The sequence below is a fragment of the Aotus nancymaae genome, unplaced genomic scaffold (genome assembly GCF_030222135.1).
Source record: "Aotus nancymaae isolate 86718 unplaced genomic scaffold, 86718_ANA_hifiasm-v0.15.2.pri h1tg000003l, whole genome shotgun sequence".
NCBI lineage: Eukaryota > Metazoa > Chordata > Mammalia > Primates > Aotidae > Aotus > Aotus nancymaae.
In genome coordinates this window covers 6,879,421-6,904,997 of record NW_026988414.1, presented here as the reverse complement: position 1 = coordinate 6,904,997, position 25,577 = coordinate 6,879,421, and the positions used below count along the sequence as shown (strand labels likewise).

At 39.8% G+C, this 25,577-nt stretch overlaps 1 protein-coding gene and 1 pseudogene across 1 annotated transcript in view; one reads left to right on the top strand and one right to left on the bottom strand.

Annotated features, from left to right (window-relative positions):
• Positions 1–1,215: 1,215 nt before the first annotated feature.
• Positions 1,216–25,577, bottom strand: part of PPP6C (protein phosphatase 6 catalytic subunit) — a 43,926-nt gene continuing 19,564 nt past the window's right edge. The window contains exons 2-7 of the mRNA XM_012458147.2: positions 23,694–23,789; positions 13,570–13,635; positions 11,586–11,727; positions 7,411–7,490; positions 7,037–7,246; positions 1,216–3,893 (exon numbers count right to left, since the gene is read on the bottom strand). Coding sequence (XP_012313570.1) covers positions 3,645–3,893; positions 7,037–7,246; positions 7,411–7,490; positions 11,586–11,727; positions 13,570–13,635; positions 23,694–23,789 — 843 coding nt within the window. The 3' untranslated portion in view covers positions 1,216–3,644. The remainder of the gene's footprint in view (positions 3,894–7,036; positions 7,247–7,410; positions 7,491–11,585; positions 11,728–13,569; positions 13,636–23,693; positions 23,790–25,577) is intronic.
• On the top strand, positions 4,773–5,564 carry LOC105721204 (ribose-phosphate pyrophosphokinase 1-like; annotated as a pseudogene).

The window sequence follows — 25,577 nt, the reverse complement described above, 5'->3', positions numbered from 1 at the left end:
CCCACCATTTAAATACAAAAGTAAAGTGCTGCTGAGCATAGTGGGTGCCTAGGGATTGAGTGAAATATACTTATGTAGTAAGTATTTTTGTTGACAACACAAAAGAAATCTATAAATGTCATGCATCTTTGAATTAAGAAAACATTTGAATGATCTGAGCCAGCATAAGCATACTCATGAGGGCAAGAAAGGCACAAATTCACCAATAGATTTGACAGGAAAATAGAAAACTAACAGGAGGGGAATGCAGAACGAACCTTCCCCAAGCATCTAGTGTGCCTGGCATCATGCTAGGGGACTTTCCAAATGTTTCTTTTTGGTGGTTTACTACTGTGTATTTCATCAGCATTACTGTACACTGTAAATACACATTTGAAAGAGTTGTGATGATCTCATGAAGCATAGTTCTGGGCACTAGATTGAGGTTGTAACAATAAACATTGCCTTTAAAGAATTGGAACACTGGAAAAAAAAAAAAAGAATTGTAACACTTAGCACAGAGTCAAATGCAAAACAAAAGTTTCACTGTTGTTTACACTGCAGTCAAGCAACCACATGGAGGAATAAGCATTTTTTAATTTCTTATATAAAATGCTAACTTCTCATCAGGACATACTACAGACTATGCATTAAATTTTTTGACAAACCTCCTAGAATCTTTTTATTAATTTACACTGAGGGAATAGAGCACCGTTCATCCAAAGAACTGAAGGTGCTTTACAAACGTTAGCATTTAAAAAACAATTACATTTAAAAAATCTGTATTCTTGCTGTTAAATCTCTTCAACTCCAGATACATAATTTCCTGGAAGCTGATAGAAACCGATTCTATTTCTGACAATGAAAGAGGCTCAGAAAGAGTCCTGATTTGCTTTCACAATACAGGCATTTTCCAAAACCTGGTGCTGGGCTTACAAAGCAAACACACACAAATCTTAATGCAATGAACAATATTTCAAACCTTATTTCCAAAGCAAAACCTAGGGCTTAAGACATCAAAATCTTCCCAACAGTTCTAGACATCCAGACAGAACAGGAGCTGATGAAGGTTGCACATGAGATGTACTGCTGATCCAGGCATTTTAGGATCACACCCAAAATTAACATAAAGTAGTGAAACTTTTTGGGGTAACACATTAACTTATAAAAAGCTGGCCAAAAGCCTATCGGCCATATGAGGAAAGGGAGTAAATGGCAATTCAAAGTAGACAGATCTCACTAGAGCCTAGGGCACTTTATTAGAAACCAAGTATATCATAAGCAAATAAAAATCGTTCTTACCCCCATTGATACAACATAAGGGATTTTACATTCAGCCTAGATACAGGGAGTAACAAATCCTCCTGCCCATAAATCTATGACTTGCAAGTATCTTCCACCACATGATTACTCTATATAGTACATAGCCCTTATTTATTAGAGGCATCCAAAATATTCCTTGTAGTCTCACAAAGTCCAATACATTTGCTCTCTCTTCTCTTTACACGTCTAATAGTAAAAACTATTTTTTCCATGCAAAAAGCCATTATTCAGTTGAAGAGAAATCAGGCAAAACAGAGACGGCAGTTAAGGAATGGAGAGAATATTATTGGCACGTGCCCAACTAGTGACAAACAAATGCAGTACACAAGGACTTAAAAATAAAAGTCACATTATAGGGATAACAAAAACTCCATCAATCTAAGCTAAGGAGTGTCCAACAGGAAGGGAGGGCTGGGAGTTACTGGTCCTATTGGTACAACTTAAGTGGAAAGTAAGCACTTAAATACAATTTATGCTAACAGGAAAAAAGAATACTGCAGAGAGCTGTTCAAAGACCGCACCAAGTTGTCTGCATCATTAATTTCCAGTGTTTCACAATTAGTAAAATACATAGCTACATATCCCTGTAAGATAAAAATACCTTTCCACCTGAATGACACTGGGGCCAGGGCAGTAAGACGAAGCTACTGACCCAACATTAGTTCAAGTGTGTGCAGTAAATGTCTTAGCCACCTCTTTCATATATCTATATAATTAAAAACTATGTAAGGAGCTTGGTGGTTTGAGGGAAAAAAATAAAATCACAAGAGTTTTGTGCTTATTTAATAAAAGAAAACCCTGATGAAAAATTATATGCCAAGAAGTTTAGACTATAAAGATTTTTATTGCATTTTTAGGTAACCTGGAAGTTCTTATCCTGAAGGGGAAGAGTTGGTTTTCAAAACTACCTGAACAGATGCTAAAGTGCTTTATTAATTGGCTGGCTTCACAAGTATTTCCTGGAATGACAAAAATTAATTCTAGTAAAGGGATACCAACTATTTCACAAAATGGTACATTCCAACATCATTTATGACTACAGTCATAAGAGATACTGGAATACTTGTCCTTATTAAGTGGACAGTTGCATATTAAAAACTGATCATCACAACCCTTTGGATATTCAAATTACTTACACAAAGCTGAAATATGGTGTCACAGACCTTTACAAAAAAGGACAACTTGTTTCTTTTTCTACACTTTAAATAAACTGCTTCAGATTACAGTTCACAAATACAAGAGTCCTGACTTTTCAACCTTTCCAGTTGCAGTTAAAAAAATCACTTTCTAAAAGTTAAGGTCAAGTGTTACATTACAGCAAGAGAATTATTCCTATTGAAAAGTACATAGATTTTACTTAATGATACTCATGATAGATTGTAAACTGGATTGATCACATTCTACTCAACTGGTATCAAATTAACACATCAGCATTACAAGTATTAAATGTTGTTCTATTACTATAGAGGATATAAACCAAAACATTAATATGGCAGTTATGTTCTTTAGGCACAGTTTAGTGATTTTTTTTTTTAAATAAAAACTATTGAATTTCAATTTAAGTTTTAAACTATAACCAAAGGGTCAAGAACTCTGATTAGGAAAAAAGAAAATAACTTTACACTAACAATGTAAGCTGTTTAAAATTTCTAACACTTAACCTATCTGAGTTTTATTTAAGATTATTTTATTAAAAAATACAAGGAATCTGAAAAAAGATCAATACAATTATCTTAATGTACAAAGTCATAAGCTGTAGCAGTTTTTAACTAAAATTTAAAAACACAACAAGGAGGGCAGCCCTTTAGACCAATTTATTTTATATCCATTTAAAATATCATCCAACAAAGGATAATGAAGTTTACATCTGGGACAGGTATACATAACTTGAGGCATCTGGAGTCCATCGTGCCCACTGAATAACAACTTTGCTGCTGAAATTTCTTAAAATTTACCAAACTAAAACAAAAGGCTGAATGATACAAAAGGAGGAGTATTTAGGTGTAATCTGTTAATTGGCTTTTAAAAAAAGGAAACACATCCTGTTTCCCAGACCAGTAAATAAGCAAGAGCTACATGCAGCACTGTGAGTATTAAGACATTTCTCAAGTCTTCTCAAATGAGTCCAGGGTGGGGATGGGATGGGGAGAAAATTGATAGAAAAACTTTGCTATAGACACCACAACAAACAATAAATTTAGATAATTTAAAAAAAAAAAAAAAGGCAAGAGGCAGCATTTCAGCAGCAAAGTGCTCAATAAAAAGTATATTGTAGAGGGTAATACAAGAAAATTGGGGTAAGAATAGGGCAGAAAAATGGGTCAGCAGGATGGGCGAAGGCCTCAAAGGAAATACGGCGTTGTCGTTCTGGGAGGAATAACACGTTCTGAATCTGGAACTGCCCGGAATAACTTTGGTTCTCTTGTATTTACATCTTTGAAGACCATGATCGAAGCAATATTTCCACAACGATAGCAGTAATTAGGAGCAGACCAGACTGTCACCAGCTTCTCATCAAACATAAATTTATAGCCTTCGTGCACTAGTTGATGTGCTCTGCAGATGAGTTTTAAGTTGTTGATATGAACAAACTGCAATTTAGAAAGGCACTGTAAGTATTTAGCACTTAAAAAACAATCAGCCTACATACATAAGAAAATAATCATTTAAATAAAGTACCAAATCCTATTACTACTAAAGGTTATCATGATTATAGAACCCACTCTATAATTATCCCCAATAATTTAATAAGTTTAGGTAAACAGAGCAATTTTGGCTTGAGTCAATTGCACAGTTACTGTGTAACTCGTCAGAAATAACTAGTTAGAAATTTCTGAAAGAAAAAGCATTCAATAGGTACTATGAAACAAAATTCTGTGTTTTCGGATTTAATAAAGATATTGATATCAATATCTATCATTTACTGAAAGTTTAGTATATGTAGATATTGCAATAATTCTCAAAGAGATTATTCGTTTGCAACTTAAGGAAACAAAAGCTCAGGCTAGATAAGTAACTTATCTAAATTAAGACACACTGATGGGATTAGAACCCAGTTTTCTGACTTCATTATGACACTGCAGCGCCTCCCAATAGAAGGTCATGTGTGTGTGTGTGCGCGCGCGCATACGTGAGTGAGTGTGTGTGTGTTTGTGTGTAACTGCAAATAGTTGAAGTTCAAAGTATTGCCTATCTTGAAGACGGCAGAGTAGCAATGCAAATCAGTTAGTATTGAGTCTCTGGGCTGACTTCGGTTCCAGTCTCTGCAGCAGCTGTCATCACTTAGCAAAGAGTGCTTAGGGTAGTTGGCCAGGAAGCCGAATATAAAAAATCTTCAGCGGCAGCTCCCACCAGGAACTTACCTCAGAAAATTGCTGACCGCCTGGGCCTGGAGTTAGGCAAGGTAGTGACTAATAAATTCAGCAACCAGGAGACTTGTGTGGAAATTGGCGAAAGTGTACGTGGAGAGGATGTCTACATCACTCAGAATGGTTGTGGCAAAATCAATGACAATTTAATGGAGCCTTTGATCATGATTAATGCCTGTAAGATTGCTTCAGCCAGCCGGGTTACTGCAGTCATCCCATGCTTCCCTTATGCCCAAAAGGATAAGAAAGATAAGAGTTTGGTGCCAATCTCAGCCAAGCTTGTTGCAAATTTGCTATCTGTAGCAGGAGCAGATCATATTATCACCAAGGACCTACATGCTTCTCAAATTCAGGGCTTTTTTGATATCCCAGTGGACAATTTGTATGCAGAGCCAGGTATCCTGAAGTGGACAAGAGAGAATATCTCTGAGTGAAAGAACTGCACTATTGTCTCATCTGGTGCTGGTGGAGCTAAGAGAGTGACCTCCATTGCAGACAGGCTGAATATGGGCTGTGCCTTGATTCACAAAGGCCAATGAAATGGACCGCACGGTGCTGGTGGGAGATGTAAAGGATTAGGTAGCCACCCTTGTGGATGACATGGCTGACACTTATGGCACAATCTGCCATGCAGCTGACAAACTTCTCTCAGCTGGAGCCACCAGAGTTTATGCTATCTTGACTCATGTAATCTTCTCTGGTCCGGCTATTTCTCGCATCAACAACGCATGCTTTAAAGCAGTAGTAGTCACCAATACCATACCCCAGGAGGGTAAGATGAAGCACTGCTCCAAAATACGGGTGACTGACATCTCTATGATCCTTGCAGAAGCCATCAAGAAAATTCACAATGAAGAATCCATTTCTTACCTATTCAGTCATGTCCCTTTGTAATAGAGTAACTTCTGAGGCTTTTTAAGAATAAAATCCACCCCACCCCTTGTTTTCCCCTGGTATTGGATGACAAATACAGCAGAAGACCCAGCTTGCTCCAGTGTAGCTTTCTACGTCCCATATCAGGTATAAATGAGCTTATCCAAAATGGGAAAAGACAGATTGAGATTAACTGCTGGGAACTCCTACCTGCATTGTCTCATCCTGGCGACCTTCATGATTTTGTGAGCCTTGCAGCTTTAACTACAGCTCAGCTGTTGCAAGATTTCAGACTTTTGAGGATGTTGTGTAGGGGTGTTTGACCGTGACTGGAGAAGCTCAGACCACTTTGCACGTGAATGCTTCAGGGTTTTCTTTATCAGGAACAATCAGCAACAAAGCCAACCCATATGTGACCAGGTCTCCCCAAGGTCTATGCTAAATTACAGCAAAAGGCCTGGGCAACCCCAAACCTAGTCCCAGTGGCTGAGCATGCTGTAAGGCAGGAGCAGGCAGCTTGGCTTGAGCAGCCATGGGATAGCGGGTGACTGAGGCAGGAGGCAGCACAGTGCAGCAAATGTTTCTTGGGAGGAAGAAGCCTGATCTATCATCATCTGCTTGACTATGTGGCTCGGATTCTCTTTTGTACCTATTACTTTCGATTTGGCTTTACCTTTATCCATCTTGATCCTTTCCTGGCCAAATATCCTCTTGGGCCTAAATGAACACTGTACCACCGTCTTCTGGAAAGCAAATGTGCTTCCTGATATGTAATTGCTAACATTCACATTAGATGATTTGCTGCAGCTTGATCTTCCTTAGCCTACTGCCACTGCAGCAGTAGGTTTTAGGTAATATGGTAGTACCTTTTGATCAATTTAAGTATTTAATTTTCATCTTCTTTCTTTGGAGCTATTTGGCCTTTCAAATGAACTAAGATTTCTGTTAAAAAAAAAGACTGATGTAGGCCGGGCGCAGTGGCTCATGCCTATAATCCCAGCACTTTGGGAGGCCAAGGCAGGTGGGTAACCTGAAGTCAGGAGTTCAAGACCAGCCTGGCCAACAGGGTGAAACCCTATCTCTACTAAAAATACAAATCTTAGCTGGGCATGGTGGTGCATGCCTGGGATCCCAGCTACTTGGGAGGCTGAGGCAGGAGAACTGCTTGAACCTGGGAGGCAGAGGTTTCAGTGAGCCAAGATCACGCCATTGCACTCCAGCCTGGGTGACAGAGCAAGACTCCATCTCAAAAATAGAAAAGGAACATTTATTTTATACATTATTACCAAGTGGATGCTGGAGTAGGTATTTTCACTGTGTGATCTTATTTAACCATTAAAGAAAGACATACATTAATAAACTAGAAATTTAATATCCATAGCCACCATATTTTGAGTAAAGTAGACTACAAGTTTGTTATCTAGGGCCACCATAGTTCTCTATGCATCCCATTAGCAATCCACAAATAACTTTTCCAAAAATGATGGCTTTACCTCATTTGTGACCTTTGCTCCAAAAAGCCAACCTGCTCCTCGGGGACTGATAGCCCAAGTATCCACATCTTCAGGATCTGACCAAACCAGATCACAAAATGCTCCTTTATGAGGAATTTCCTGATTCCGTTCGATGGTTCGAATTTGATCCAGTGTTTTGATATCAGGAGATAAACCACCATGGACACACAAAATCTGCTCATCTATTAACTAGCAAAAAAGGATAACAAAGAGTTGAACATATAACCTAAGGCATTATCTAAATGCATCGATGAAAACTAAAGATATCAATATAACTGAGATGATAACTAGATAAAAATATGCAATGTGTTATTGGCAGGAACATACATGAGGCTTTAAAAATAGAAACTTACAGCTGCTACAGTGAGCATGTCGAAAACTTTGGTACAATATCTCCAGGCATTAGCATTTCCATATTTGGTTTGGCACTCATCTGTGAAAGAAACAGAAGAGTTTTAATTAATGAATCTGCCAATAAAAATAAACAATACATCCAATGCTACAGCAGCCTTCAGTACAACAGAAATTCAGCTTAAACTAGGATAGCAAGTTATGACACATATTTAGTCCTGGCAGGACCTCCACGTAGAGCCAAAAGAACACTAGTGACTATTTATAGTTATATGTCCCTTAACCATGGGGGTACATTCTGAAAAACGCATTATTAGGTGACTGCATCGCCGTGTGAACATCATAGCATGTCCTTACATAAACCTAGATGGCTAGCCTACTACACACCTAGGTAATATCATATAGCCTACTGCTCCCACACTATAAACTTGTGCAGCATATAACTGTACTAAATAACATAAGGAAACAGTAACATAGTAAGTATTTGTGCAATAGGAATTTTTCAGCTCTGTTATATCTTATAGGACCACTGACGTATATGCAGCCCATCATCAACTGAAATGTCATTATGTGGCACATGACTGTATTTCCTAAGGTTGTAGTACTGCTCTTCATTCCTGGAATGGACTAAGACGCAGCTGAAATTATTAACCAAATGCTATAATCAGTAGGGTTAAATACTAACTTCACACGACCTGAAGCAAATGTTTCGACAGTTATGTTAATACTAGGCAATTCTGGTAAACAAATACATTTATTAAAGGAGACTATTCTAGCAGGATGATCAAATCAAATAAATTAGAGGACCCTTAGTTATAGGAGCATGAGCATTTCTAACTCAACCTTCTCAGGGGTAAGTTGTCTCTTCTGAGATTTTCTGCAAATTGTGCAACTAAACACTTGAGCTTCAGTAGATCATAACTAAGGACAGATTGCCAATCAGGCTCTTACAAATTCTCAGTTAAACATCCTTCTGCTGCCTACATAGTTTTGTTTTTGTTTTTGAGACAAGGTCTCACTCTATTGCCCAAGCTGGAATACAGTAGTGCACTCGGCAGTGGTGTGATCACAGCTCACTGCAACCTCAACCATCAGGGCTCAAGCAATTCTACCACCTCAGCTTCCCGAACAGCTAGAACTACAGGCATGTGCCACCACACCTGGATAATTTTATTCCCGGTAGAGATAGGAGTCTCCCTATGTTGTCCAGGCTGGTCTTGACCTCCTGAGCTCAAGCGATCCTCCCACCTCAGCCCCCCAAAAGTGCTGAGATTGCAGATGTGAGCCACTGTACCCTAACTGTCTACATCGTTAATAGGGTACACACTTCTGTTAACACCATGGAAGCTCTGCACTTTGGCTTCTTCCATAATTTTAGGGAAAAAAAACCAAAAACTGACATACCACCATTGCTTTTAAGCACAGATGAAAATGCTATTGGAAAGAAGTCTGTAGGTTATGGCCAATCTTCAAGATTTTCTCAATTATATCTCTATGTGAAGCAAGATTCTTATGTGAACTTGCCATAAGAGAGCCCCAACAATGAGCTCAGGTTGCAGGCAGGGATCTTGAACTTGGTTCAATAGTAACTGCCCAGTATGTGTTTATCAGTATGAACTGAAGGCCCACTGTAAAGTCATACAGAGATATTTTATTCCTCAAAATCAATATAAGTCCTATGATAACTAAAATTATCTTCTTCCTGAGGAGCTGTTAAGTTTCTTTTTTTTTTTTTTTTGAGACGGAGTTTCGTTCTTGTTACCCAGGCTGGAGTGCAATGGCACGATCTTGGCTCACCGCAACCTCCGCCTCCTGGGTTCAGGCAATTCTCCTGCCTCAGCATCCTGAGTAGCTAGGATTACAGGCACGCGCCACCGTGCCCAGCTAATTTTTTGTATTTTTAGTAGAGACGGGGTTTCACCATGTTGACCAGGATGGTCTCGATCTCTCGACCTCGTGATCCACCCGCCTCGGCCTCCCAAAGTGTTGGGATTACAGGCGTGAGCCACCGCGCCCGGCCCAAGTTTCATTTTATTAAACAAAACCATAAAAGCTCACTACATGAACAGACCTTTGGGAACAAGAAAGTTCAATACTAGATTTTGTGTTGCTGTCATATTCCTCAGTGAAGGCACCTTGATTAAAATGTCCTTCTTCCTCTCCCCATTTTTTCTCCTTTTGCCCTACATTGACAAATGCTGGATGAATTCTGGGGTACGATTATATATATATATAAAGTCATATATAAAAACATATATTAGTCATATATAACAATATGTATTTTATACATTATACATGTAGCATTAGTTATATGTATATGTGTGTGTGTTTGTAACATTAGTTTTAGCATTGTTTTCACTGAACTAACATCATAGTATGTCACCCAACATATTATTTTGCAAAATAATCCAAAAGTTTTATTTCAAATGGTGTTTATTTTGTGAATGAAAATAAAAAGTAACTTGTAGAAAGGAGACAAATATTAATTATCTAACTTTACAATTATTAAGTTATATAAAAACAATAAAATATCAAAATTTCTCTAATTGATAATGGCAGACAAACTGAATAATAAGAGATTTCAGCCTATCTTGTTTTGTTGTGTTGTGTTGTGTTTTGAGACGGAGTCTCACTCTGTCACTCAGGGTAGAGTTCAATGGCACAATCTCAGCAAACTGCAACCTCCACCTCCTGGTTCAAGTGATTCTCCTGCCTCAGCCTCCCAAGTAGCTGGGACTATAGGCAAGCGCTACCATGCCCAGCTAATTTTTGTATTTTAAGTAGAGACAGGGTTTTACCATGTTGGCCAGGATGGTCTCAATCTCCCGCCATCGTGATCTGCCTGCCTCGGCCCTCCAAAGTGCTGGGATTACAGGGGTGAGCCACTGAGCCCAGCCCAGCCTATCTTTATAATGACAGAAGACAATTCAAAATATAAAATTTAAAACTAAAGGGTTCTGAAATTAATGTTTCCAAATCTCTCAATATCTGCATGAATTGTGCTCAAGGAAAATCCAAATTCATAATCTTAACAGTTATACTTCCTTCAAGGGGCTTCCTAATAAGCTCTCTCTCTCTTTTTAACTTTCAACCAAATAAAAGTTTTAGAGAAGCAGCTATTTTGCTTTTTAGGACTAAGCTCTGCTTCTGATCCCCGAGGTCCTAGCATTCCCTGGAGTGAGCACACAGAGATATATGTAAAAGGATGTATAACAGCAGCTTAAAAACAACTCTAATGTCCCATGACTGATACATCATACACACACCAAAAAAAAAATAGATGAGAATGGACTCTCAAATTTGTGCAGAACATTCACCTTCAGCAGATTCTAGATTCCCACTCCAAAATATTTCGATTAGTAAATCTTTGGTTAGGCCCAGTAATCTACTTTTTCATTTTTTGAGACGGAGTCTCGCTCTGTCACCAGGCTAGAGTGTGGCAGCACGATCCCGGCTCAATGCAATCTCTATCTCCTGGTTCAAGCGATTCTCCTGCTTTAGCCTCCCGAGCGGCTGGGATTACAGGCATGCACAACCACACCCAGCTAATTTTTGTATTTTTAGCAAAGATGGGGTTTCACCACGTTGGCCAGGATGGTCTCAATCTCCTGGCCTCATGATCCACCCGCCTTGGCCTCCCAAAGTGCTGGGATTACAGGCGTGGGCCACCACGCCCAGCCCACAATCTACATTTTTAATGAGAACCCAGGTGATTCCAATGAGGTAAACTAAGGACTATACTTTGAGGCACATATCTAGAAAGATACACAACAAAAAGTTAACAGTAGTCTTCTCTCCAGCGTAAGATTTTCTTTTTTTATTTTTTTTAATTTTTTTAATTTTTTTAATTTTTTTTATTTTTTTTTTTTTATTGCATTTTAGGTTTTGGGGTACATGTGAAAAACATGCAAGGTTGTTGCATAGGTGCATACGTGGCAGTGTGATTTGCTGCCTTCCTCCCCTTCACCCAAATCTGGCATTTCTCCCCATGCTATCCCTCCCCAACTGCCCACCCCCCCGCTGTCCCCAAGATTTTCAATTAGTTGGGAGGAGTAGAGGAGTAAAGGAGTGAGGACATACGCAAAATAATACACAAAAAGCACGTATGGCATGTAGCTTTGTTTTCCAAAGAGGAAAGTAAAATAATATTCAGAATCAGGAAAATAGAAGGTCTTACCATAAAATCCATACACCTGTGTTATCTGTCTACTCTCATGATTTCCTCGCAAAAGTGTAATACGATCAGGCCATTTAGCCTTTAATGCAAGAAGGTAAGTGAAGGTCTCCAAACTATAGTAACCTCTGTCTACAAAATCACCCTGTAAAGTAAAAGTTCACAGTTACAAACAATATAACAGCCACAATATTCTTTCCAAATTATATCAAACTGCACAAATTCATAGACAAAGCCCAGAATAACTACAATAGTTACATACTGAATCATTTGAAAATCTGATTTTAACAAAAAATTAAAATAGAAGTAAACAAACTGTTTCTACTAAATGTTCATAGAAACAAGATTTTTTATTCCAGGGAAACCTACAATAATCTGCCATGCCATTCTCTCAAGAATGTTCCCTGATAAAAACACCATTTTTTCAATCCTCTATTACCTACATTCGTTGATCTGGTCATCTGTGAACCAGTATTTTTTAAGTAATTTAATTTTTTAAAATTCAATCTTTTTTTTTTTTTTAAGAGACGGGGTCTCACTATGTTACCCAGGTTGGTCTAGAGCTCCTGAGCTTAAACAATCCTCCCACCTCAGCTTCCCAAGTAGCTGGGACTACAAGTGTGCAACATCGTGTCCAGCTAAAATAATTTTCTATTTTAAGGATCATTTTAACTGTATCAGAAGAGCTGCCTACTTGAAGAAAAAAAAATTTTTTGTTTTGTAAAAGCAAATACCATAATTACGATAGCGTTCTAGGTTCACTTTCGCATTTAACAACCATATATGATAATATATTATTTACACTTCCCATTAATGTCTGACTTGGGCCAATATTACAGCAATAAGAAAACACCTGAAAGAATAGGAAAGTGGCCGGGGGCAGTGGTTCACGCCTGTAATCCCAGCACTTTGGGAGGCCAAGGCAGGCAGATCATGAGGTCAAGAGATCGAGACCATCCTGGCCAACATGGTGAAACCCCCTCTCAAATAAAATACAAAAATTAGCTGGGTGTGGTGGCACCAGCTACTTGGGAGGCTGAGGCAGGACTATTACTTGAACCTGTGAGGCAGAGGTTGCGGTGAGCTGAGATCGCGCCACTGCACTCAAGCCTGGCAACAGAGCAACATTCCGTCTCAAAAAAAATAAATAAATAAAATAGGAAAGTGACCCAGAAACTTTCAGAAGGAAAGATAATAAAAGAAGGATCCAGAAAAAGTTCAACAGTAACATTACATTCCAAAAGAAAAGCAAACAAATACGTTAACAGCAAATGTGTATGTGTGTATATTTATCCATCCATAGATTAGTAAGAGATAAAAATGAATGCTCAAAAAGTTTGAATAAATAACAGTCAATTGAAGATTTATGCCTTAAACCAGGGGTTATGGGTTATTTTTATGCTCAACCATTACTGACAGCTACAACCCAACCCTATCTGCAGTGGTTTACTAAAGCAGTATTAGAGGACACAGTTAAATGTAGAAAAGTATACAATCACCTTAATAAGGTTTGGTTGTGTCCCCACCCAAATCTCATCTTGAATTCCCACATGTTGTGGGAGGGACTCAGTGGGAAGTAACTGAATCATGGGGGCAAGTCTTTCTTGTGCTGTTCTCCTGATAGTAAGTCTCACAAGATCTGATGGTCTTAAAAACAGGAGTTTCCCTGCAGTCTCTCTCTCTCTTTGCTTGCCACCATCCACGTAAGATGTAACTTGCTCCTCCTTGCTTTATGCATGATTGTGAGGCCTCTCCAGCCATGTGGAAATTTAAGTCCATTAAACTTCTTTCTTTTGTAAACCGCCCAGTCTTGGGTACGTCTTTATCAGCAGCATGAAAACAGACTAACACACCTATTCATATACTGAAATAGCAGCTGTCACATGGCAATGAATTATTATGCAATTTACATTTCATAAGTCAGATCCTTTCCATTTAAAACAAGCACTTAAAAAAAAAGCACTAGATATCACTGGTGCTTACATACCATAAATATGTAGTTTGTGTCAGGAACCTGACCTCCAGTTCTGAATAGTTCACAAAGGTCATAAAACTATAAAAGAAATGCAATATATGCTGATTACAAATTCCTGTTAAGGAACAAAATAACAAAACTGAGAGTGAAATGTGTAAAAGAAGCAGTTAATTAAGAGAACTCCAAATATTTACATTTTTAAGAAATAAAGTATAAGCCAAACTGCCAAGCACACAGTTCTCAGGCCTAAAAAAAAGCACTCGGTTACCATAAAGTCACTTCTAGATCATTATCATAGGCTTCTCTTTCTCATTTTCTTTCATACATCTCGCCATCTATCTCTTGAGAATTCTGACATCCTTTATCAGTTGTCTAATTTCTCAGTAAGCTAATCTAACAGCCTACCCAAATTCTGTATTTTAGTGAGACAAAAGATAAGGAAACCAGTGGATACCTCTTTTTTTTCAAAAACGAACTTACATAACACTTCACAACGTCATACAGAGATCTTCCCACGTTCTACAGTTAGAGTTATATATTTCATCATATTCTGGGTTTTTTGTTTTGTTTTGTTGTTGTTGTTTAAGACAGGGTCTGGCTCTGTCACCCAGGTTGGACTGCAGTGGTGCAATCATAACTCACTACAGCCTCAAATTCCTGTGTTCAAGCAGTCCTCCTACCTTGGCCTCCTCAGTAGCTAGGACCACAGTTACATATCACCATGCCCAGAAATTTTTATAGAGACAGGGTCTCACTTTTTTGCCCAGGCTGGTCTCAAACTACTGGCTTCAGGCAATCCTCCCATCTCAGTCTCCCAAAGTGCTGGGATTACAAGTGTGTCAGCCATGACGCCCAGTCATATTTCATATTTCTATTTGACTGAAAGGCTGTTAAATGGCAAAATGTGCATTTGGCAAATTTCAGTCAACTAGATTATCCTAGCCCTAATTTCCAAAGAAAGCATTACAGTTTTTCTGGGGGGAAAAAAATGATTTTGGATTAAGAGAACTGGCTACAATACATTGGACCAACTACAACTAACAATTTCTAACACATTCATCTTTTACACTTGAAATAAAATTATCCTTTAAACTTCTAACACTTAAATAATATAGGAATATTAGTCAAAGTGAAGAAAACTGAAAGTTAAATGTTAACTACCAAAAGAAATAAAGTAACATTTATGGAACATTATGGAACACTTATAACAATGTTCCATACTAAAAAGTCAGACAATTAAAAATAAAAAATGTTAGGAAGTTTAATGTAAAATGTATCTATCTCTTTAAAAGTAGCTAACAGGCTGAATTGCTCACGCCTGTAATCCCAGCACTTTGGGAGGCCAAGGTGAGTGGATCATTTGAGGTCAGGCGTTGAAGACCAGCTTAGCCAAAATGGTGAAACCCCAACTCTACTAAAAATACAAAAATTACCTGGGCATGGTGACCTGCGCCTGTAATCCCAGCCACTTGGGAGGCTGAGGCACAAGAACTGCCTGAGCCTGGGAGGCAGAGGTTGCAGTGAGCCAAGATTCTACCACAGCACTCCAGCCTGGGCAACACAGGGAGACCCCATCTCAAAAAAATATATATAAATTAAAATTAACTAACAAATAAATGAAAAAAACTGTTTGATTTCAGTTGAGCAGTATATTATTACCTGTTCAAAATATTTGCTGCCCTTTTCTATTATGTGGAGTCCCTCTCTCAAATGAGTATACTTCCCACTCCACAGAGGTATATATGGCTTGTATGTGTGTAACTTTTATCATCTATATGTAAATAGTATGAGCAGTAGAAAAAAACACATATGTATACCTTTTCATAATATGTAGTTATAATCTTCTTAGAAAGCAATCTCTTAACACATTTCAAACTTAGTAAAATGTTTATAAACTCTGGCCTAGTAATTCCACTTCTGTGACTGTATCCTAAAGGGGAAAAAAAAATCAAATGCTATATAAACATTTAAAAAATGTGTTAGCCGGGCGCTGTGGCTCATGCCTGTAATCCCAGCCCTTAGGGAGGCAGAGGCAGGAAGACAGCTTGAGCTCAGGAGTTTGAGACCTGCCTGGGCAATATAGCGAGACCCCGTACTCCACAAAAAGAAAAAAAAAAACAAAAAACAAAAAAAAAATGTGTTAAGGCCAGGGGTGGTGGCTCTTGCCTGTAATCCTAGCACTTTGGGAGGCTGAGACAGGTGGATCACTTGAGATCAGGAGTTCGAAACCAGACTGGCCAACGTAGTGAAACCTCGTCTCTACTAAAAATACAAAAAATTAGTCGGACTTGGTGGCAGGCACCTATAATCCCAGCTACTCCAGAGGCTGAGACAGGAGAATCGCTTGAACCCGGGAGGCAGAGGTTGCAATGAGCCAAGATCGCACCACTGCACTCCAGCCTGGGCAAGAGTAAGACTCCATCAATCCATCAGTCAATCAATCAATCAATCAGTCAATCAATGTTATGGGCAGGGCACAGTGGCTCATGCTTGTAATTCCAGCATTTTGAGAGGCTGAACCAGGTAAATCACCTGAAGTCAGGAGTTTGAGACCAGCCAGGTCCAACATGGCAAAACCCCATCTCTACTAAAAATACAAAAATTAGCCGGGCATGGTGGTAGGCACCTGTAATCAATCCCTGCTACTCTGGAGGCTGAGGCAAGAGAATCACTTGAACCTGGGAGGCAGAGGTTGCAGTGAGCCAAGAATGCACCACTACACTCCAGCCTGGATGACAGAGAGAGACTCCATCTCAAAAATAACAAATAAATAAATAAATACATACATAAATAAATAAATAAGGGCCAGGCCCAGTGGCTCACACCTACAATCCCAGCACTTTGTGAAGCCAAGGTGGGTGGATCACCTAAGGTCAGAAGTTCAAGACCAGCCTGGACAACGTGGTGAAACCCTGTCTCTACTAAAAATACAAAAATCAGCCCGGCATGGTGGCAGATGCCTGCAGTCCCAGCTACTCGGGAGGCTGAGGCAGGAGAATCACTTGAACCTGGGAGGCGGAAGTTGCAGTGAGCCAGGATGGTGCCTTGCACTCCAGCCTGAGTGACAGAGCAACAAGCTGTCTCAAAAAAAAAAAAGAGTGTTATAACATCATCTAAAATATCAAAAGAAACAGCCTTCATGACTAACATAAGTGAGTATCTTTTTTTGTTTGTTTGTGACATGGAGTCTCACTCTGTTACCCAGGCTGGAGTCAGTCTCGGGATCTCAGCTTACTGCAACCTCTGCCTCCCAGCTTCAAGCAATTCTCCTGTCTCAACCTCCCAAGTGGCTGGGATTACAGGCACATGCCACCACACCCAGCTAATTTTTGTATTTCTAGTAGAGATGGAGTTTCATCATGTTGGTCAGGGTGATCTCAAACTCCTGACCTCATGATCTGCCCACCTCAGCCTCCCAAAGTGCTGGGATTACAGGTGTGAGCCACCATGCCCGGTCTAGTGAATATCATAAAATGTAGCAACTCAAGGACCTTATGAGGCCATGAATAATAATTATGATGAAAACCATGTAGTAAAAGGCAAAAATCATTAGGAAAAAGAATGGAACATAAAACTTTATCTATAACATAACTATACAATTCTATTATGTAAAAAATTGAGTATGTATATACACAAAGTCATGAAGTGAACATTAAAAAGTTTTATAAGTCAGTTGTTTTATAAAAATATGGTAGAAGACTGGGCACGGTGGTGCACGCCTATAATCCCAGCACTTTGAGAGGCCAAAGCAGGCGGATCACTTGAGGTCAGGAGTTTGAGACTAGCCTGACCAACAGAGAGAAACCCTATCTCTACTAAAAATACAAAAAATTTAGCCAGTGTAAAGGCGCATGCCTGTAATCCCAGCTACTCAGGAGACTGAGGCAGGAGAACTGCTTGAACCTGGGAGGTGGAGGTTGCAGTGAGCCGAGATCGTATCACTGCACTCCAGCCTGGGCAATAAGAGTGAAACTCTGTCTAAAAAAAAAATATATGGTAGAAGAGTGAGTATCCTTAAACTTTTCTATTGATGTTTACAGATAACTGTTCTTAAACAAAAGCTTTTAAAGTTTCTATTTACCAAACACACAGGTAGATGATTAGTCTACATCAGTGACTCATAGGTACCAATTCTGTAATAGAAATTTTTTCCAAAATTCATTAATATGTTAATAATAAACATTTCCTAAAATAAAAATAAAAGAAAAAAAAAAGAAAAAGAAAAAAATAAAAATAAACATTTCCTCAGAACTTGGGCAATCATTTTTTCTTTTTTTTGAGATGGAATTTCACTGTTGTCGCCCAGGCTGGAGTGCAATGGCACAATCTTGGCTCACTGCTCTTTGCTCACTGCAACCTCCGCCTCCCGGGTCCAAGCGATTTTCCTGCTTCCAGCCTCCTGAGTAGCCAGGATTATAGGCACCTGTCACCGCACCCCAGCTAATTATTGCATTTTTAGTATAGATGGGGTTTCACCATGTTGGCCAGGCAGGTCTCGAACTCCTGACCTCAGGTGACCCACCCGCCTCGGTCTCCCAAAGCGCTGGGATTACAGGTGTTAGCCACTGCACCAGGCCCTATTTTCATCCTGTATTACTAGACACTTACCTCATCATCAAATAATATCTACCATCTACTCTGTTTCTCTTTTTCTTTTTTTCTTTTACTTCCTGTTGATTTGTATCTCTCTTTTTTTTTTGAGACAGAGTCTCAGTCCATCACCAGGCGCCAGGCTGGAGCACAGTGGCGCGACCTCGGCTCACTGCAACCTCTGCCTCCCGGGTTCAAGCAATTCCCCCGCCTCAGCCTCCTGAGTAGCTGGGACTACAGGCGCGCACCACCACGCCCAGCTAATTTTTTTATATTTTTAGTAGAGACGGGATTTCAACATGTTGGCCAGGATGGTCTCAATCTCTTGACCTCATGATCTACCTGACTCGGCCTCCCAAAGTGTTGGGATTACAGGCGTGAGCCACCGCACCAGGCCCCCGTATCTCTTTTTTTTTTTTTTTTTTTTTGAGACGGAGTCTTGCTCTGTCACCCAGGCTGGAGTCCAGTGGTTCAATCTCAGCTCACTGCTGCCTCCGGCTCCCAGGTTCAAGCAACCCTCCTACCTCAGTCTCCCAAGTAGCTGGGACTACAGGCACCGACCACCACACCTGGCTAATTTCTCTATGTTTTGTAGAGAAAGGGTTTCACAATGTTGGCCAGACTGGTCTCAAACTCCTGACCTCACATGATCTGCCTGCCTCGGCCTCTCAAAGTGCTGGGATTACAGGTGTCACCCACTGTACCCAGCTACTCCATACGTTTTTTATATTTCAGACACTCTGCTCTCATTTTAAACCAAAAACAACCCTGAGAAGTAGATTTTTTTTTTTTAATTATTATTTTTGAGATGGATTCTCACTATATCACCCAGGCTGGTCTCAAACTTTTGGGATCAAGCGATCCTCCCACCTCGGCCACCTTAGTATAAAATGAGCAGTGGTACAGGGATGTACCACTTTACCCAGCCTGGGAAATAGATTTTTTTCTCTTTTCTTTTTTTGAAACAGAATCTCGCTCTGTCACCCAGGCTGGAGCACAGTGGCATGATCTTGGCTCACTGCAACCTCCACCTCCCGGGTTCAAGCAATTCCCCTGCCTCAGCCTCCCAAGTAGCTGGGACTACAGGAACATGCCACCATGACCAGCTAATTTTTTGTATTTTAGTAGAGACAGGGTTTCACCATGTTGGCCAGGATGGTCTCGATCTCTTAACCTCATGATCTGCCCGCCTCAGCCTCCCAAAATGCTGAGATTACAGTCATGAGCCACTGCGCCCAGCTGGGAAGTGGATTTTTTTCTATTAGAGGCAAGGAAATGGTTTCAGGATTCATTTGTGATCTTAAAAACCACAAGTCCCAAAAATCTTTTATGTAAGTTTTACAAATCAGTATTTACCATATTAGAGATTAAAACTCAGAAGTTTTAAATATTTAAATTAATTTTTTAAAATGAACATAGGCCAGACATGGTGGCTCACACCTATACTCCCAGCACTTTGGGAGGCCGAGGCAGGCAGATCACCTGAGGTCAAGAGTTCAAGACCAGCCTGACCAACATAGTGAAACCTCGTCTCTACTAAAAATACAAAAATTAGCCGGGCGTGGTGGTGGGCACCTGTAATCCCAGCTACTTGGGATTGAACCCAGGAGGCAGAGGTTGCAGTGAGTTGAAATCACACCATTGCACTCCAGTCTGGGTGACAAGAGTGAAACTCCATCTCAAAAAAAAAAAAAAAAAAAAATCAGTAATATAACCATCAAAAAGTATCATAAACATATTTTAATGAAAATTAACTTTTCCAAAATAAACAAAAAAATTGTTTAGTGAGAAGAGAATTCACATTGTTTTACATTATCACAAATCTATTTAATGTCTGGCTAAATAAAACATGGCTAGTCTCATAACTTGCCTCTGCATTCAGTCTGTTGGGATACACTGAGTAAAGTAGATGAAGAAAATCCAGCTTCACACAGATAGGCAGTTACAAAAGGAAGGAGTATTTTAATAACATTTTCAGATAACTGTATCTATTCTTCTTTTAATACTGTACCAAAATGTGACAAGTGGCAGTTTATGAAACTTAAAAGTTAATCACAATATGAATCTGAAACCATAACAGTGATCTTTTTTTTGTTGTTTTTTTGTTTTTTGTTTTTTGAGACAGGGTCTCTCTTTGTTACCCAGGCTGAAGTGCAATGGCACAATCTCGGCTCAGTGCAACCTCAAACTGCCAGGTTCAAGCAATTCTCATGCCTTAGCCACCTGAGTACCTGAGATTACAGGCACACACCTCCATGCCTGGCTAATTTTTGTATTTTTAGTACAGATAGGGTTTTACCATGTTGCTCAGGCTGGCCTCAAACTCCCAGACGCAAGTGATCTGCCTGCCACGGCCTCCCAAAGGGCTGGGATTACAGGTGTGAGTCACCGCACCCGGCCCATAATAGTGATCTTTCATACTCTGTTACATTTGTTATCTTACACTTTAAGTAGATGGTAAATGAGTAATTTGAAAAATGAAAGACATGGCATTATATATCATCAAAAAAATGTATCTGTTAGTATCACTGCTCATTTCATCTCAGGAAACTCTTTGAAGCATTAGAAACTGTTAGCCTCATGGTGGGGGACTCAGATTTTCCAAAATTCCAAGTTTTCATTAGTAAATTCAAATTTTGTCATGAGCAATAAACACCACCAATTGTTGTCCTTGAAGTGACTGGCTCACTTCCTTCACTTTTGCAAATATAGTTGCCAAATACCCAAGTCTAAATAATCACAGTTTGTCAGTCATTCTCAAGTTAAAATAGTGTTCCATAAAAAAAGCAGTTATTTTAATTTATGACTCAAAGAATTTCACAAGTACTTTTCTTTCTTTTTTGAGACACCCAGTCTGGAGTGCAATTGTACAATCTCAGCTCACTGCAACCTCCACTTCCTGGGTTCAAGTAATTCTCCCTGCCTCAGCCTCCTGAGTAGCTGGGATTACAGGTGCCCGCCACCTTACCTGGCTAATTTTTGTATTTTTTAGTAAAGATGGGGTTTCACCATGTTGGGCAGGCTGGTCTTGAACTCCCAACCTCAGGTGATCTGCCTGCCTTGGCCTTCCAAAGTGCTGGGGTTATAGGTATGAGCCACTGCGCTCAGGCCATAAGTACTTTTCCTTGAGTAAACCATCTTTCTTCAGCATGCAGCAGATATGCTTTATGCATACTTCCCATTTCATCACACAGACTTTTTTTTCTTTTTAGACGGGATCTCACTCTGTTGCCCATGCAGGTGTGCAGTGGCATGATTAATAGCTCACTGCAGTCTCAAACTCCTGGGCTCAAGAAATGCTCCCACCTTAACCTCTTGAGTGGCTAGAATTTACAGACTCACACCACCAAACCTGGCTAATTTTTTTTTTTTTAAGAGATGGGGGCCAGGCGTGGTGGCTCACACTTGTAGTCCCAGAACTTTGGGAGGCTGAGGCGGGTGGATCACAAGAGGCTAGGAGTTCAAGACCAGCCTGTCCAAATGGTGAAATCCCATCTCTACTAAAAATACAAAAATTAGCCAGGTATGGTGGTACACGCCTGTAGTCCCATCTACTCAGGAGGCTGAGGCACAAGACTCACTTGAATCCAGGAGGCAGAGGCTACAGTAAGGTGAGATGACACCATTGCACTGCAGCCTGGGTGACAGAGTGAGACCCTGTCTCAAAAAAAAAAAAAATTTTTTTTTAAGAGATGGGGGTCTCAGGCTGGGCATGGTGGCTCACACCTGTAATTCCAGCATTTTGGGAGGCCGAGGCAAGGGAATTACCTGAGGTCAGGAGTTGAGATGGGGGGGTCTCACTTGGTTGCCCAGGCTGGTCTTGAACCCATGGCCTCAAGCAATCCTCCCACATCAGCCTCCCAAAGTGCTGGGATTATAGGCATGAGCCACCATGCTCGGCCAACTTTTCAAATAATGTATATTCTCAAGGATTGAAGAGTTAAGTTTAACTGGCATTTTATTTTACTGTGCATGCATGTTGGTAAATAATTCAATGATAATCAGCATATTCTAGTGTCATTCCTTTGAATCTTGCTAAGGCACCAGCAGTTTTACCCTCCATTGCTTCTGTACCACCTTAGGGACCCAAGGGTCCACAGGCCACACTTAACGAATTTGTAAGCTAGCTGAAATGGCTTCTTAAATAGGTAATATATAACCAAGCCAGGATTTAAACCAAGTTGTATCTGACACTGAAATCTGTAACTCCTCACTAGATCACACAGCTTTAACACTTCTCAGCACAACATGCTTGCTAACATGTTTCTTCAGACTCAGAACCCAATCCTGCAATTCCAGAACAGGCCCCAGAGGAAGATAAGTCCCAAAGGATACATTTTACATTTTATTTAATCAGCCAATAGATGTTTAGAGGCTCAAATCTCATGTTTCTGATTAGCAATTGTTTTCAAGGAACATATACAAAAGAAACAATTGTTCACAGTTTGGTAGTGGTCTTAAAATAACATGTACAACAGAAACCCAAATGAGTTTCAAATCTCAGTCTGCCCTGTAGTGGCTCTGTGTAAGTTTGGGCTATTTCTTCAATCTTTAAGTCTCAGTAATTTTAAAAGATCAAAAATGACATAATGGGGCCTCTATCTAAGAGCTGATGACATGCAGGTGTCACATTTTTTAAAAATAATCTCAACCATCCAGAAAACACCTTGAAAAAAACAAAAGAAAATCACCCTGTTAAGTAAGTAGCCAAAATAGGACTTTATTCATGAAGCAGCCCCTAACCAGAGCCAATTTACACACATTTCTGCTCATTTACACAGTCATATTTAAGGCAGGAAATTGCATAGTCGACAGTAAGTCCTGTTGGCATTCATAAAGACTACATTGTTTGCAATGTATTATTAAGTCTTATAGCCCCAACTACATTGTACGCATATATCGGTCTATGAGTAATCTGTTCAGCTTTCATTTCCCTGTGAAAAAAATTCTACAAATATACATTAGGCTAAACACTGATAACAGAATCTAAATATGAGGTATGCCTTTCCTGTTACTGCTCTGAAATTCTTACACACACCCAGCAGATGAAAAACTCAACTAAATCTTTTCTAGCTCATTTATCAGTGATTTGCTGTCACATCATGGACCAACAATTTTATTCTTCTGAACCTTTGTTATTCTCATTCCCACTAAAGAAATGACAAATTTTCAACACTATGCAACATGAGTAGAACAATGAACTCAAAGTGCCAAAACATCTCCCGTTAATCATAGTTCTGATGAGCAGTATATGTTTCTATTTTATATCTTCCACCAACCCACAATCCCACCATTCCACAGAAAAATAATGCTGCATTATACACTTCACAAATGTAGTATCAACAAAAATCAACAAACTCCATAACTAATTTGACCACTGCTTTTATTCACCAAAACAGTAAGCCAGGAATCATTAGTGCCACAGAGACTGAGGCAACCAACCAGTTGTGTTTGTTGTTGCTGTTGTTTTAATTTTGAAGCACAAGTAGAAACACACATGGATCATAGGCAGTACAAAACGTAAAAATCTGCTCACAAAATTTTACCTGTCCATGTATATCTCCACACACTGTTACTGGTGTTGATACTGGCTGAACATTTGACTCTTCTAAGAGGAGATCACAAACATAGTCACAAAGTCGCTGTAAAAAGAGAAAATAAAAGGCAAACATTTACTAAACATTAAAAACTAAAGATAAAATACCAAAATAAAATAAATACAAGGTCTAATACTTAGGAAGACCAAGTATACTTTTTGATAGGAAAGGAAAGTACCCTGTGATAATTCAGGGGCTAGATTTCTGCCAGCTGTCACACAGAGTTCATAATGCAATGAAAACTATCTACAGAGACACTAGGTTTTAAGAGACAGAGAGCTTTACAGGAACTATAAAATGATGCTTTTCATCCAAAAAAAAAAAAAAAAAAGGAAGAAAGAAATATAAGAAGAAATAGTTTTAACGGTAAAAGGCTTTTTTTTTTTTTAAACAGAATCTTGCTCTGTAGCTCAGGCTGAAGTACAGTGGGCATGATCTAGGCTCACTGCAACCTTCACCTCCTCGGTTCAAGCAATTCTCCTGCCTCAGCCTCCCAAGTAGCTGAGATTACAGGCGTGTGCCACCACACCTGGCTAATTTTGTATTTTTAGTAGAGACGGATTTTCACCATGTTGGCCAGGGTGATATCGAACTCCTGACCTCAGGTGATCCACCCACCTCGGCCTTCCAAAGTGCTAGGATCACAGGCGTGAGCCACCATGTCTGGCCAGTAAAAGGTTTTTATCTGGTAATTTTAAAAGTAAATTGCAAATCACACACTTAACATTTGACCCAGCAACTGTATTCTAGGCAATAAAAACATGTTCAAAATCTGTATATAAATATTCATAACAGCATAATTCATAATAGCCCAAAACTAGAAACAAATCAGATGTCCTTCAATGAGTAAATGGTTTAACAAATTTTGGTACATTCACACCATGTAATACTACTCAGCAATAAAAAGAAATGAATACCGCCACACAACAACCTGGATTTACCAGGATGTTGAGTGAAAAAACAAAAAACAAACAAAAAACTATCCCAAAAGGATATAAACTCTCTAATTCCATTTACATAACATTCTTTTATTCCTTTTTATGTTTTTGGGGTTTTTTTTGAGGCGGAGTCTCATTCTGTTGACCAGGCTGGAGTGCAGTGGCGCCATCGCAGCTCACTGCAACCTCCACCTCCCAGGTTCAAGCAATTCTCCTGCCTCAGCTTCCCAAGTACCTGGGATTACAGGTGCATGCCACCATGCCCAGATAATTTTTGTATTTTTTTAAAGTGAGACAGGATTTCACCAGGCTGGTCGTGAACTCCTGACCTCAGATGATGCACCCACCTCAGCCTCCCAAAGCACTGAGTCCTTTTTTTTTTTTTTTGGAGACAGAGTCTTGCTCTGTTGCCCAGGCTGGACTCTAGTGACGCAATCTCAGTTTACTGCAAACTCTGCCTCCCAGTTCAAGTGAGTCTTGTCCCTCCGTCCTCCCAAGTACCTGGGATTACCGGCGCACACCATCATACCCAGCTAATTTTTGTATTCTTAGTAGAGATAAAGTTTCACCATGTTGGCCAGGCTGGTCTCAAATTCCTGACCTCAGGTGATCCCCCTGCCTTGGCCTCCTGAAGTGCTGGGATTACAGGCGTCAGCTACCATGCCCAGTCTCATTTATATGACATTCTTGAAATGAGAAAATTATAGAAATGGAGAACAGGGCTGGGCGCAGTGGCTCACGCCTGTAATCCCAGCACTTTGGGAGGCTGAGGCGGGTGGATCACGAGGTCAAGAGATCGAGACCATCCTGGTCAACATGGTGAAACCCCGTCTCTACTAAAAATACAAAAAAATTAGCTGGGCATAGTGGTGTGTGCCTGTAATCCCAGCTACTC